Raw genomic sequence first — 15800 nt, forward strand, 5'->3', positions numbered from 1 at the left:
GCATCTCAGCTTACTGCATATGGGACTGTGCAGACTAGTCTGAGTGCCCATGCTGACCCCTGCCCACCTCTGAAAGCGCCTACAATGGGCACGTGAGCGTCAATACTGGACGGGTGTGGTATGGCTCACCGGCGGACAGGAGAATGCTGGTCAGCATACTGATGCTGGGATCCCGGCAGCATATAGACGCCGGGATTGAGGCGGGGAGGGGCGAGTGCAGCAAGCCCCTTGCGGGTTCGGTGGCGACCGTGTCGTGGACACCCACGAGTGGAAATAGTCCCTGTTGGTTGGCATGCCGACAGTCGGGATAGTGAGGGGGCGAGATGTTGGTGGAGGTCACATGAATACCACCCTACTGGACAACGGAGCACTGGAGAGTGGTGGCCTGGTTTGATGACGCACATATTCCTTTACATAATATGGATAGCCTGATTTGTGTGTATTGTTTATTTTGGGTAGAGATGGCCCTAGTATACACCATGGGAAGAAGGAAAGCCAGTGGAGGCAGTGTGATGCTCTGGGCAATGTTCTGATGCGACACCTTGTGTCCTGGCACTCATATGGATGTTACTTTGACATGTACAACCTACCTAACATTGTTACAGACCAAGTACACCTATTCATGGCAACAATATTCATGATGCCAGTGGTTGCTTTAAGCAGGATAATGTGCCCCGCCACATTATCAAATGGCTGTTTAGGAATATTTTGAGGAACATGACAAAGAATTCAAGGTGTTGACTTGGCCTCTAAATTCCTCAGATCTCAATCCTATCAAGAACCTGAGGGATGTGCTGGAAAAACTAGTCCGAGCCATGGAGGCTCTACCTAACAAGTTACAGGACTTAGTGCTGCTGACTTTAGATACCACAGGACACCTTCAGAGGTTTTGAGGAGTCCATGCCTTGATGGGTCATAGCTGCTTTTCTGCACAAAGAGGACCAAACAATATTAGGACAGGTGGTTTTAAGGTTATGGCTGATCGGTGTATATACATACATACAAACAACAGACAGAATTTTACATAGATTTGACAATTTGTAGCTTTTTAGTCCTGATTGTGCATACTGTAAAGAAACTTTCCTTGAACATAGTGTTGCGATAAGTGTTGGCAGCTCTTTGAGTAAATTAGTCAGTGAAAAGAGAAAAGTTGCCCATAGCAACCAATCAGATCTGATGTAGCATTTATCAAGTACATGCTATAAAATGATAAGTAGAAGTTGGTTGCTATGGGCAACCTTTTCATTTGTTTTTACTGCTTCCACTCACTCATTTCAAAGATATAGATAAACATAGATACCACTTACACACAAATGGGCTGTATTTGGGATTATCCCTACTCATTCCCGTATCACCCCTGAAGATAGACTGCTGATGGCGGTTGGTGCGGCAGCTCTGGAACAATTTAGCCATATTTTATTACCTTTTTAGAACAGATGGGGTGGAAGTGCTCTTGGATATAGAATCTAAAGACAGAAAAATGTGATATGTGGGAGAGCTTTATACAAGTCAATAATATCAGAAGACTGCTAATTGAGAGTGACAGTATTTATAAATAAGCAATATACAGTTCAGGCAACGTCACGTATTAAATTACTGCACAGTAGCCAGTACTGGCATGAAATAAAGCTCAGAGGGTTCTGCGGACATGATAGCATAACGCAGGCACACTGAGGTGCCAGAGAGGAGGCAAACAAAATCCTCCTTGTTTTTTGGTGTTTTTTTTTGACACCTTGAAGGTAGTTAGATTTTTATTATGTGGCAACTATGTTCGGATTGCTCCTGAAAGTATTTGTTATTAAACATGAAGGGAATGAACACTAGCTTCTAGGTAGCATTTATATGTTCCGTATACTCCATGAAAGTAGATAAAATGCATGGCTGAGTGTGTCGGGGGTGATAGAGCAAATACACACCAGGCTAACAGACTTCCATTAACACACAAGCAACAGTAACCCTTGTTTACATTTCTTCAATTTTGCTACATTCCACATAAGTAAAAAAATTTAAAAAAATGCACAAAAAGAGCACTTACAGCAGGACAAATATATTGCACATTCATAAACATATCACCAGTACGAGAAGTTCACAGAAAACACGCTAAAAACACTGTATTAAAGCACACATTAGTTTTGATCAAATTTCAGAGCGCATACATATGAATGAGCCCAGACAGTTTGCAAAACATGATACAAGTGGTGGTTCATTAACTAGGACTGAAGAATGCACTTTATCAGTGAAATCTATACTGCAATCTCTGCCTACCAGACACATGATCTCTGCTCAACGTACATAACTACTGGGAGCGTCATAGGAGGTTTGGCTTGTTACACATTTACCACTAGCATACCTACTAAATCTCTGCAATGTATCTAAGCTGCGATTAACGCTGGGGATGAGAGTTCCACTGTACCGATCTTGTTTGCAGACACTAATGTCCTTAAAAAGAATACATAAAGACAGTGCATTATTTCAAAGAAGTTGAGCAGTATAAATAGTACGCTAAAACACTATTAAGGCGGCATACCTCCCATTTAATGTACACACTCATTTTAGCTGTCCAAAGTAACAGATTTTGCCAGATGCTTGCTGCAACGTGACGTTTCACTATTGAAACTATTTATTTAGAATCTATTTAGAATTAAACCTCATTTTGATTTTACCCTAGACTACTAAATGGTCAGGAAGAAATGTAAACATTATAAAAACGGCTCTAAGATATGGTTTTAGCTGGAAAATCATTAACTCAAGCATAGTAAAAATAGGATTTTGGTACTTACCAGGTAAATCCTTTTCTTTGAATCCGTAGGGGGCACTGGAGTACTCTTGGGATATGGACGGCTTCCACAGGAAGTAGGCACTGGATAAATTAATTTTGGAACTATACCTCCCCTCCATATCCCTGAGTACCTCAGTGTTTTTTACTGAGCCGAACAGGAGCGATAGAGAGGTTGACAATGGAGCATTACATATAACATAACGGACAACAATAAAGTTGACCCAACATTACTGACAACTAACCAGTTGACACCATAACTTGTTAATCTGAACCAGTCGGTGAAAGTGTGTTACCATAAGATCTATTGAACCTACCCCAAACCAGGTAAACTGCTCTGGGTGGGCGTCCAGTGCCCCCTATGGATTCAAAGAAAAGGATTTACCTGGTAAGTACCAAAATCCTATTTTCTTTTTCATCCACTAGGGGTCACTGGAGTACTCTTGGGACGTACCAAAGTTTCCACCCCGTGGGCGGGAGAGCTGTTTGGCACCTGTAACACTAGGCGGCCAAAGCTAGATACTGATGCCGCAAACGTATCAAACTTGTAGAGGCGCACAAACGTGTGCACCGAAGACCATGTAGCCGCCCGGCAAAGCTGTGTCGTAGAAGCTCCACGACTCGCTGACCATGATGTTCCCACAGCACGTGTGGAATGAGCTGTTATCGATGTAGGCGGCTGTAACCTAGCATGAAGGTAAGCCTGACGTATGGTCACTTTAATCCAACTGGATAAGGTCTGCCTAGAAGCTGGCCAACCCATCTTGGCAGCATCATAGAGAGCAAACAACGTATCCGTCTTACGAACGGTCGACGTTCGGGATACATAAATGCGTAATGCGCGTACCACATCCAACCTACCAGAGACTCCTGTTAACATAGGAACTACTATTGGTTGATTGATGTGAAAAGATGACACTACCTTTGGTAGAAAAGCAGAATTCGCTCGGAATTCCGCTCTGTCATCATGAAACACTAAATACGGTGGTTTGCACGACAAAGCACCCAATCTGAAACAAGCCTTGCTGACGCTAAGGCTAAAAGAAACATTATTTTCCCAAGTGAGAAATTTAATATCCACTTGTTGTAAGGGTTCATAATAAAAAGACTAAGAAATCTAAAAACCAGATTCAAGTCTTATGGCGCAGTAGGTAGAGTGAATGGAGGCTGAACTGAGGACACCCTGCATAAAAGGTGTGAACCGACGGCAATAGGGCCAATCTACTATGAAAATAAATGGACAACCGATATCCGCACTTTTAGTGTGGATAAACTCAGACCTCTATCTAACCTAGGCACGCCAAATTCTGTAATAATGAGCTGCCGTAACCGGCTTCCTAGCTCGTAACATGGTTGGAATACCCGATTCTGGAATGCCCTCTCTTCTTAAGAGGGCTGTCTCAACAGCCACCCCGTCAAACGCGGCCGCGCTAAATCGGGTAAAAGGAACGGACCCTGCTGTAACAAGTCAGAACGTAGTGGGAGCGGCCAAAGACCGACTGCGAGTAGACCGCGGAGATCCGAGAACCAAGCTCTCCGAGGCCAAAGAGGCGCCACCAGTATAACTGTGACGGACTCTCCTTTGATCCGTTTTAGCCACAGAGGGAGCAGCGGAAACGGTGGAAATAGATACGCGAGACTGTATGGCCACGCGATTGTGAGAGCATCCACCGCCACTGCCTTTGGATCTCTCGTTCTGGACACGACCTAGGGCGTTTGATGATTGTGGCGAGATGCCATCAGGTCCACCTGCGGGTAACTCCACTTCTGGACCAGCATGTGAAATACTTCTGGATTTAATGCCCATTCTCCTGGATGAAAATTCAGACGGCTGAGATAATCCGCCTCCCAGTTGTCCACTCCCGGAATGACTACTGCCGACAATATCATTTGGTGATACTCGGCCCAATAGAGGATTCAAGCTACAGATGCGACTGCTTACATCTTTGCTTTTTTTTTTTTTTTTTTTTACAAATTTGGCACAACATGCAAAACACAGCTAAACTGTTTTTCATGAGAAGTGAGTGGATGAATTTTAAAATTTTTGTTTGCCATAAAAGAATATGTATAAAGTAACATATTAAGGAAGCAAATTAAGAAAAAAACACAAGACATGACTAAATCTCTGAGTATATAGCATGCAAAACCGTGCCATACATGACGGGACACAGCAAAGATGCACGTGGACACATCTGTACCTCCCGCATTGCCATACGGCTTTTCGTTCCTCCTTGTTTGTTGATGTATGCGACTGCTGTCGCATTGTCTGACTGCACCTGAACAGCCTGAGCCTGCAGCCTGTGCACTGCTTGTAGTAGCGCATTGTAAATTGCCCGGAGTTCCAGGACATTTATAGACAGCAATCTTTCGTGATCCGCCCAGAGACCCTGGAGCTGATAATTTTGAACTACAGCTCCCCAACCTCTGAGACTTGCGTCCGCCGTGAGAATTATCCAATTCCAGGCACCGAACCGTTTCCCTGGGGTTAGATTCTGTACTTTGAGCCACCAGAGTAGAGACTCTCTGGCCCTTGGAGACAACATCACTTCTGCAGTAAATCTGCAGATGCGAGCCCGACCACTGTGCGAACACATCCAATTGAAAAGGACGTGAGTGAAGTCCTCCGAACTGAAGCGCTTCGAAAGCAGCCACCATTGTCTAAAAGGCGAATGCACAAGTGAACCGAGACTGTGCGTGGCTTGAGCACTAATTGTACCAGATGACGAATGACCTGTACTTTCTGTTCGGGTATGTAAATTCTTTGATTTACCGTATTGAGAATCATACCTAGGAATTGAAGTCGTTGAGACGGAATCATTCAGGAATTCGCGTAGACAATGGTAGGAAATCAGATTTTCCTCCCCACTTGGTCTGCGATCTATCTCGTTTGGAATCCGACTCCGCCTGTTAGGAACGTAGCCAAAGTGGACGTTATGCGCTACTAGCGAAGCTGAAAACGCAAGAACCAACTGCCAACGTCCAAAGAAGCTGTAGGCAGCAAGAAGTGTAAGGTGGTCTTTATTTAGGGCAAACCTGAACTGGAATGCCCTGCCACTACAGCTTTGTTACCTCAAACCCTTACCAAAGCAGGGCGAAGCAACAGCCCTACTGCTGTGTAGGGTATACTCAGATATGTAGTAAAACACCCAATAAATGCAATTGTCTCTGATTGGAAATTGTTCAGCCTTCGCTGAGAACCTGACGCACTGGCCTGGTGCTATGAGGGCTGGCGGCAAATCGACCGCAACAATGTAACTGAAACTGTCTGTGCAGTCTTTACGCAGAGTACTAACCACTATACGATCACGGCAACTTAAACGAGCCAGGTAGGAGACGAACCTACAATCTTGTTATGCATAGTCAGATGCGTTATACATTGCGCCACTGGCCCAGATTCGTATTTGTCCGACACACTGTGTGACCGACTTTGCAGCGAAGCTGCTTGTTTGATTATGCATAAATGCATATAGCAGAGGATAGTTTCAATCTGCCTACCTCTGGGTTATGGGCCCAGCATGCTTCCATTGCAGTACTCTGCTGCACATGTAAGTGCAAGAGATCATGTACTCCAACCAGTAAGTACACCACGGAAGTAACGTGTGTATAAACCTGCATTGCCGTGCATGTGGTTACCAGCAATAGTGAATCTTCCTGTAGAGTCATGCTGTACAAAAACAATTAATAAATTAAACTCCTAACAACACCCCGCTCCTCCAGAGTCTAAGTGTTGTAGGGCAGCAACTTCCGAGAAAGAACCAGGAAGTAACATTAAAAAGAAAAAGTTGTCCTACCATGGTTTTTTTTTTTTTTTTTTTTAAACACCTGTTAAACCAGGATCTGAACCAGTGTCCATGCAAACACAATGTTCACTGTGGCCGGAAAGCCTAACCACTTGGCTACAGAGCCACCTGTAAAAACAATAAGCAAAAGCTGCTGCGGTGTGGCCATGTTTGCAGTGCTCAACAGATACTGTTAATAAGCACTGAGTGCTGACCAATTATTCTTGCTTACTGCAAAATAGACTTTTAATGTCAGCATATTATATATATATATATATATATATATATATATATATATATATATATATATATATACACACACACATACATACATACATACAACAATGTATATTCACACATGTTCAGACTTTAATATATATATATTATATATATATATATATATATATATATATATATATACACACATACATACATACATATATATATATATATATATATACACACATACATACATACATACATATATATATATATATATATATATATATATATATCTATATACCCCTATACACATATCCTGATACACAGGTATAACACATTTTTACAAGTCTGAAACTAAATGTGACCTCGCACAGGCTTAAAACCTGAGATGACTGCTGCTTGACCACAGCTTAGTTAATGGGCCCTTCTAGTGGCCGGCGCCGGGAGCGCGCTCTGGAGAGCTATCCTGACTGTAAAACCTATGGTAGGTTTATATTGATAGTGTAAGCCCAAACTGAGCTATTTTTAACAGTTTAAACTAGCATGTATTAGTATGCAATCTAGTTGGATCACCAGTTTCCCCCAGATGGCAAAACAGTATGCAACCCTGCTTAGCTTCCAAGCTCAGATGAGTTTGGGCGTATCCAGTGTGGTGTGGCCAAGTGAATTAAGCCAAAGCTGCTGCAGGTGAGTGAACTCACACTGCTCCACAGATACTGTTTTATAAGCACCATGTGCTGACCAATTGTTATAACACTGAACAAAGCCAGTATTTGGCTGCCACAACCATGATTCAGATTTGCAGTCTTTAGGATAATATCATTATAAACAGTTATGATATAAATAATTATGTATATCCATGTTTTAGACATGGCAGGGAAACTGCTTATTAGTAATTGCTGGTGTCTTACTCATGCAGACAGACAATACAAAAAACAAAAAAAAAAAACAAAGACCGACAACTTGCACGACTCAGTAAATAGCACTAAGGTGTCTCTATAAATATATATCTGGCCAAGTGCAGTGCACGCCAGCCATATGCCTGCTCCCAAATTCCCCTTAACACCCCTGCGCCTTCAATGGAGGAGAGATGTAACACAGGAATTCTGGAAATACAACAGGAAACATGGTTAATCTTGTTTTAACAAAGACTTCATAGCCTTTTGTAATACATATGCAGCGCTGCTGTATTCCCATATCAATAAGAGTTGAATCATGAGATTTTATCCAGTGACCCTGACATTTCTGTGTGCAGGGAACATCACTGTGGCAGCAAAGTTACTCACTAGGCTAAGAAACCTGCCTTTTGACTCTCATTTGTGTGTCCCCCCATGCTCCGTATACCGTTCTCTATACACGGAGCCGGGCTATGGTGGAGAGGGAGCCCGAAGCGGCATCGAGGGCCTGGGCCACACACACACACACAGTATCCCAACACAGTGGGGCGGCAGCGTGAGCTGACCGCCCCTTCAACATACCTGGACCTTGTGGTGAGGGCTATGACGGGGCTTCTCTGTAAGTTCCGTCCAGCCTTTACTGCAGGTTTTAGTCCTGCAGGTGGTAGTGAGGGAGCTCTTTTTAGAGAGGTCCGACACCCACAGCTGCTAAAGCAGCCTTCACTTATCCCGGACCCACGCCTATTGGAAGGGGGGAAGGGATGTGGTAAATCGTTGAAAAAAGAAAAAACTTAGAAAAAAATCCAATGAAATGTGGACCTCTGTGGCAGCAAAGCCACAAGCCTACTAACTGTGTCGAGCACAGAAAAAAACACTGAGGTACTCAGGGATATGGAGGGGAGGTATAGTTCCAAAATTAATTTATTCAGTGCCTACTTCCTGTGGAAGCCGTCCATATCCCAAGAGTACTCCAGTGACCCCTAGTGGATGAAAAAGAAAATAAGATTTTACTCACCGGTAAATCTATTTCTCGTAGTCCGTAGTGGATGCTGGGAACTCCGTAAGGACCATGGGGAATAGACGGGCTCCGCAGGAGACTGGGCACTCTAAAAGAAAGATTAGGTACTATCTGGTGTGCACTGGCTCCTCCCTCTATGCCCCTCCTCCAGACCTCAGTTAGATTTCTGTGCCCGGAAGAGCTGACACAATAAGGAAGGATTTTGAATCCCGGGTAAGACTCATACCAGCCACACCAATCACACTGTATAACTCGTGATACTATACCCAGTTAACAGTATGAAATATAACTGAGCCTCTCAACAGATGGCTCAACAATAACCCTTTAGTTAGGCAATAACTATATACCAGTATTGCAGACAATCCGCACTTGGGATGGGCGCCCAGCATCCACTACGGACTACGAGAAATAGATTTACCGGTGAGTAAAATCTTATTTTCTCTGACATCCTAGTGGATGCTGGGAACTCCGTAAGGACCATGGGGATTATACCAAAGCTCCCAAACGGGCGGGAGAGTGCGGATGACTCTGCAGCACCGAATGAGAGAACTCAAGGTCCTCCTCAGCCAGGGTATCAAATTTGTAGAATTTAGCAAACGTGTTTGCCCCTGACCAAGTTGCAGCTCGGCAAAGTTGTAAAGCCGAGACCCCTCGGGCAGCCGCCCAAGATGAGCCCACTTTCCTCGTGGAATGGGCTGTTACTGATTTAGGATGCAGCAATCCAGCCGCAGAATGCTCCAGCTGAATTGTGCTACAAATTCAGCGAGCAATAGTCTGTTTAAAAAACGAGTCAGTTTTCCTGACTCCAGCCGTCCTGGAAATATAAATTTTTAAGGCCCTGACTACGTCCAGTAACTTGGAATCTTCCAAGTCCCTAGTAGCCGCAGGCACTACAATAGGTTGGTTCAAGTGAAAAGCTGATACCACCTTAGGGAGAAACTGGGGACGAGTCCTCAATTCTGCCCTATCCATATGGAAAATCAGATAAGGGCTTTACATGACAAAGCCGCCAATTCTGACACACGCCTGGCCGAAGCCAAGGCCAATAACATGACCACTTTCCACGTGAGATATTTCAAATCCACAGTTTTAAGTGGCTCAAACCAATGTGATTTTAAGAAACTCAACACCACGTTGAGATCCCAAGGTGCCACAGAAGGCACAAAAAAGGGGCTGAATATGTAGCACTCCCTTTACAAATGTCTGAACTCCAGGCAGTGAAGCCAGTTCTTTCTGGAAGAAAATCGACAGAGCCGAAATCTGGACCTTAATGGAACCCAATTTTAGGCCCATAGTCACTCCTGACTGTAGGAAGTGCAGAAAACGACCCAGCTGAAATTCCTCTGTTGGGGCCTTCCTGGCCTCACACCACGCAACATATTTTCGCCAAATACGGTGATAATGGTTTGCGGTTACTTCTTTCCTGGCTTTTATCAGCGTAGGAATGACTTCCTCCGGAATGCCCTTTTGCTTTAGGATCCGGAATTCAACCGCCATGCCGTCCAATGCAGCCGCGGTAAGTCTTGGAACAGACAGGGCCCCTGCTGTAGCAGATCCTGTCTGAGCGGTAGAGGCCATGGGTCCTCTGATATTATTTCTTGAAGTTCTGGGTACCAAGCTCTTCTTGGCCCATCCGGAACCACGAGTATCGTTCTTACTCCTCGTATTCTTATTATTCTCAGTACCTTTGGTATGAGAGGCAGAGGAGGGAATAAATAAACCGACTGGTACACCCACAGTGTCACTAGAGCGTCCACAGCTATTGCCTGAGGGTACCTTGACCTGGCACAATATCTAGTTTTTTGTTTAGGCGGGACGCCATCATGTCCACCTGTGGCCTTTCCCAACGGTTTACCAACAGTTGGAAGACTTCTGGATGAAGTCCCCACTCTCCCGGGTGTCGGTCGTGGCTGCTGAGGAAGTCTGCTTCCCAGTTGTCCACTCCCGGAATGAACACTGCTGACAGTGCTAAGACGTGATTTTCCGCCCATCGGAGAATCCTTGTGGCTTCTGCCATCGCCATCCTGCTTCTTGTGCCGCCCTGTCGGTTTACATGGGCGACTGCCGTGATGTTGTCTGATTGGATCAGTACCGGCTGGTTTTGAAGCAGAGGCCTTGCCAGACTTAGGGCATTGTAAATGGCCCTCAGTTCCAGAATATTTATGTGTAGGGACTCCTGACTTGACCAAAGTCCTTGGAAATTTTTTCCCTGTGTGACTGCCCCCCAGCCTCGAAGGCTGGCATCCGTGGTTACCAGGACCCAGTCCTGTATGCCAAATCTGCGGCCCTCTTGAAGATGAGCACTCTGCAGCCACCACAGTACAGATACCCTGGTCCTTGGAGACAGGGTTATCAGCCGATGCATCTGAAGATGCGATTCCGACCACTTGTCCAAGAGGTCCCACTGAAAGATTCTTGCATGGAACCTGCCGAATGGAATTTTGCTTCGTAAGAAGCCACCATTTTTCCCAGGACTCGTGTGCAGTGATGCACCGATACCTGTTTTGGTTTCAGGAGGTCTCTGACTAGAGATGACAGCTCCTTGGCTTTCTCCTGCGGGAGAAACACTTTTTTTCTGTTCTGTGTCCAGAACCATCCCCAGGAACAGCAGGCGTGTGGTAGGAACCAGCTGTGACTTTGGAATGTATAGAATCCATCCGTGCTGTTGTAGCACTTCCCGAGATAGTGCTACTCCGACCAACAACTGCTCCATGGACCTCGCCTTTATAAGGAGATCGTCCAAGTACGGGATAATTAAAAACTCCCTTTTTTCGAAGGAGTATCATAATTTCTGCCATTACCTTGGTAAAGACCCTCGGTGCCGTGGACAGTCCAAACGGCAGTGTTTGGAATTGGTAATGGCAATCCTGTACCACAAATCTGAGGTACTCCTGGTGAGGATGGTAAATGGGGACATGTAGGTAAGCATCCTTGATGTCCAGGGATACCATGTAATCCCCCCCTCCTCCAGGCTTGCAATAACCGCCCTGAGCGATTCCATCTTGAACTTGAATTTTTTTTATGTATGTGTTCAAGGACTTCAAATTTAAAATGGGTCTCACCGAACAGTCCGGTTTCGGTACCACAAACAGTGTGGAATAGTAACCCCGTCCTTGTTGAAGTAGGGGCACCTTGACTATCACCTGCTGGGAATACAGCTTGTGAATTGCCTCTAGCACAGCCTCCCTGCCTGAGGGAGTTGTCGGCAAGGCAGATTTGAGGAAACGGCGGGGGGGAGACGCCTCGAATTCCAGCCTGTACCCCTGAGATACTACTTGAAGGATACAGGGATCCACCTGTGAGCGAGCCCACTGATCGCTGAAATTTTTGCGGCGGCCCCCCACCGTACCTGGCTACGCCTGTGGAGCCCCCGCGTCATGCGGTGGACTCAGAGGAAGCGGGGGAAGAATTTTGATTCTGGGAACTGGCTGACTGGTGCAGATTTTTCCCTCTTCCCTCGTCACTGTGCAGAAAGGAAGCGCCTTTGACCCGCTTGCTTTTCTGAAGCCGAAAGGACTGTACCTGATAATACAGTGCTTTCTTAGGCTGTGAGGAAACCTGAGGTAAAAAAAATTTCTTCCCAGCTGTTGCTGTGGATACGAGGTCCCAGAGACCATCCCCAAACAATTCCTCACCCTTATAAGGCTCTATGTGCCTTTTAAAGTCAGCATCACCTGTCCAGTGTCGGGTCTCTAATACCCTCCAGACAGAATGGCCATTGCATTAATTCTGGATGCCAGCCGGCAAAATATCCCTCTGTGCATCCCTCATATATAAGACGACGACTTATGTTCGCAAAATAGTATCCCTGTTTGACAGGGTTACAGACCACGCTGCAGCAGCACTATCTGCAGGTCTCAGTCTAGTACCTGAGTGTGTAAATACAGACTTCAGGATAGCCTCCTGCTTTTTATCAGCAAGTACCTTCAAAGTGGCCGTATCCTAAGACGGCAGTGCCACCTTTTTTGACAAACGTGTGAGCGCCTTATCCACCCTAGGGGATATCTCCCAGCGTAACTTATCCTCTGGCGGGAAAAGGTACGCCATCAGTAACTTTTTAGAAATTACCAGTTTCTTATCGGGGGAACCCACGCTTTTTCACACTTCATTCACTCATTTGATGGGGGAACAAAACACTGCCTGCTTTTTCTCCCCAAACATAAAACCCTTTTTTAGTGGTACTTGGGTTAATGTCAGAAATGTGTAACACATTTTTTATTGCCGGGATCATGTAACGGATGTTCCTAGTGGATTGTGTATATGTCTCAACCTCGTCGACACTGGAGTCAGACTCCGTGTCGACATCTGTGTCTGCCATCTGAGGGAGCGGGCGTTTTTGAGCCCCTGATGGCCTTTGAGACGCCTGGGCAGGCGCGGGCTGAGAAGCCGGCTGTCCCATAGCTGTTACGTCATCCATCCTTTTATGTAAGGAGTTGACACTGTCGGTTAATACCTTCCACCTATCCATCCACTCTGGTGTCGGCCCCCAGGGGGCGACATCCCATTTATCGGCATCTGCTCCGCCTCCACATAAGCCTCCTCATCAAACATGTCGACACAGCCGTACCGACACACCGCACACACACAGGGAATGCTCTGACTGAGGACAGGACCCCACACAGCCCTTTGGGGAGACAGAGGGAGAGTATGCCAGCACACACCAGAGCGCTATATAATGTAGGGATAAACACTATCACTGAGTGAATTTTCCCCAATAGCTGCTTGTATAAACAATATTGCGCCTAAATTTAGTGCCCCCCTCTCTTTTTAACCCTTTGAGCCTGAGAACTACAGGGGAGAGCCTGGGGAGCTGTCTTCCAGCTACACTGTGAAGAGAAAATGGCGCCAGTGTCTTTTTCGCTGACTTTTCTCCCGCTTTTTTATGGATTCTGGCAGGGGTAATTATCTCTGGGGCTATATATTGTGATTATTTTGCCAGCCAAGGTGTTTTTATTGCTGCTCAGGGCGCCCCCCCCCCCAGCGCCCTGCACCCTCAGTGACCGGAGTGTGAAGTGTGTATGAGGAGCAATGGCGCACAGCTGCAGTGCTGTGCGCTACCTTGATGAAGACTGAAGTCTTCTGCCGCCGATTTTCCGGACCATCTTCATGCTTCTGGCTCTGTAAGGGGGACGGCGGCGCGGCTCCAGGAACGAACACCAAGGACGGGTCCTGCGGTCGATCCCTCTGGAGCTAATGGTGTCCAGTAGCCTAAGAAGCCCAAGCTAGCTGCAAGCAGGTAGGTTCGCTTCTTCTCCCCTTAGTCCCTCGTTGCAGTGAGCCTGTTGCCAGCAGGTCTCACTGTAAAATAAAAAAACCTAACATATACTTTCTTTCTAGGAGCTCAGGAGAGCCCCTAGTGTGCATCTAGCTCGGCCGGGCACAGAAATCTAACTGAGGTCTGGAGGAGGGGCATAGAGGGAGGAGTCAGTGCACACCAGATAGTACCTAATCTTTCTTTTAGAGTGCCCAGTCTCCTGCGGAGCCCGTCTATTCCCCATGGTCCTTACGGAGTTCCCAGCATCCACTAGAACGTCAGAGAAATGTATCTACAGGATAAAAGCAGCAGCATAGTTGGCATAGTGGTAAGCATTACTGCCCGACAGTCCTGAGGTCATGACTACATTTCCTGCAGAGTTTGTATGTGGTCCCAATATTTGTGATTTGATTCCTTCTGGTGCACCAGCTTGTTCCCACACTCCAAAAACAGACTGGTTTGTCAACTGGCTTTAGACAAAAATGAACCCTTGTGTGTATGCTTGTGTGTATCCATGCTATATGGAGTGAGTACGCATGCTATTACCCCTTTCACATCGCCAATGTCGGATCCCACCTGGGAATTGGAAACCGGTCCTTCTCGGGTGGGATCCTGCATTGGGCCCTAACTGCAGGCTTCCCAACCCGGCAATATGCCGGGTCGGTTGGCATATCGGCAGGGGGGGGGGGGGGGGGGGAGGCGAGCCACAGCTGGGAGATGAGCTCATCTGCGCGCCGCCTCTCCCTATGTTGTGAATGGGTCCCGGGTCGCATTGATCCGGGAACCCGTTCACGCTACCACTAACCCGGTATTAAACCTGGGAATAAACACTGCTTTATTCCCGGATCAGGCGACCCGGGAATTCGACCATGGCCCTTTCACACCGCACACCGACCCAGCAATATGCCATGTCGATACCGGGTTATTTGTGCGGTGTGTAAGGGGTATTAATGGAATAAACATTGTAAGCTCCAGTGGAACATGGACAAGTGCAAATTACTAAAAATAAGATTTTAAACCTGCCGGTAAATCTTTTTCTCCTAGTCCGTAGAGGATGCTGGGGACTCCGTAAGGACCATGGAGTATAGACGGGCTCCGCAGGAGACATGGGCACTCTAAAGACTTTAGATGGGTGTGCACTGGCTCCTCCCTCTATGCCCCTCCTCCAGACCTCAGTTAAAGAACTGTGCCCAGAGGAGACGGACAGTACGAGGAAAGGATTTAAGGGCAAGATTCATACCAGCCCACACCATACAACTTGGAACATACGAACCAGTTAACAGTATGATACAAAACAGCATCAGCCAGAGACTGATCAAAACTGTTTCATAACCCTTATGTAAGGAATAACTATATACAAGTCTCGCAGAATTTAGTCCGCACTGGGACGGGCGCCCAGCATCCTCTACGGACTAGGAGAAAAAGATTTACCGGTAGGTTTAAAATCTTATTTTCTCTTACGTCCTAGAGGATGCTGGGGACTCCGTAAGGACCATGGGGAGTATACCAAAGATCCAGACCGGGCGGGAGAGTGCGGATGACTCTGCAGCACCGATTGAGCAAACATGAGGTCCTCCTCAGCCAAGGTATCAAACTTGTAGAATTTAGCAAAAGTGTTTGAACCCGACCAAGTAGCCGCTCGGCATAGTTGCAATGCCGAGACACCTCGGGCAGCCGCCCAAGAAGAGCCCACCTTCCTAGTGGAACGGGCCTTTACCGAATTTGATACCGGCAATCCAGCCGTAGAATGAGCCTGCTAAATCGTGTTACAGATCCATCGGGCAATAGTCTGCTTAGAAGCAGAGGCGCCAACCTTGTTGGCTGCATACAGGACAAACAGTGCCTCTGTTTTCCT

General features: G+C 46.3%; 1 protein-coding gene across 2 annotated transcripts in view; it reads right to left on the minus strand.

Annotated features, from left to right (window-relative positions):
• HIF1AN (hypoxia inducible factor 1 subunit alpha inhibitor) overlaps nucleotides 1-15800 on the minus strand; it is a 141316-nt gene that overhangs the window by 58799 nt on the left and 66717 nt on the right. The window contains exons 2-3 of one of the 2 annotated variants that reach the window (XM_063961420.1): nucleotides 2351-2439; nucleotides 1424-1466 (exon numbers count right to left, since the gene is read on the minus strand). The exons of the other annotated variant lie outside the window; for it this stretch is intronic. Coding sequence (XP_063817490.1) covers nucleotides 1424-1466; nucleotides 2351-2439 — 132 coding nt within the window. The remainder of the gene's footprint in view (nucleotides 1-1423; nucleotides 1467-2350; nucleotides 2440-15800) is intronic. 2 annotated transcript variants of the gene reach the window in all.

This window comes from Pseudophryne corroboree, chromosome 3 (assembly GCF_028390025.1).
Source record: "Pseudophryne corroboree isolate aPseCor3 chromosome 3, aPseCor3.hap2, whole genome shotgun sequence".
Classification (NCBI taxonomy): Eukaryota; Metazoa; Chordata; class Amphibia; order Anura; family Myobatrachidae; genus Pseudophryne; species Pseudophryne corroboree.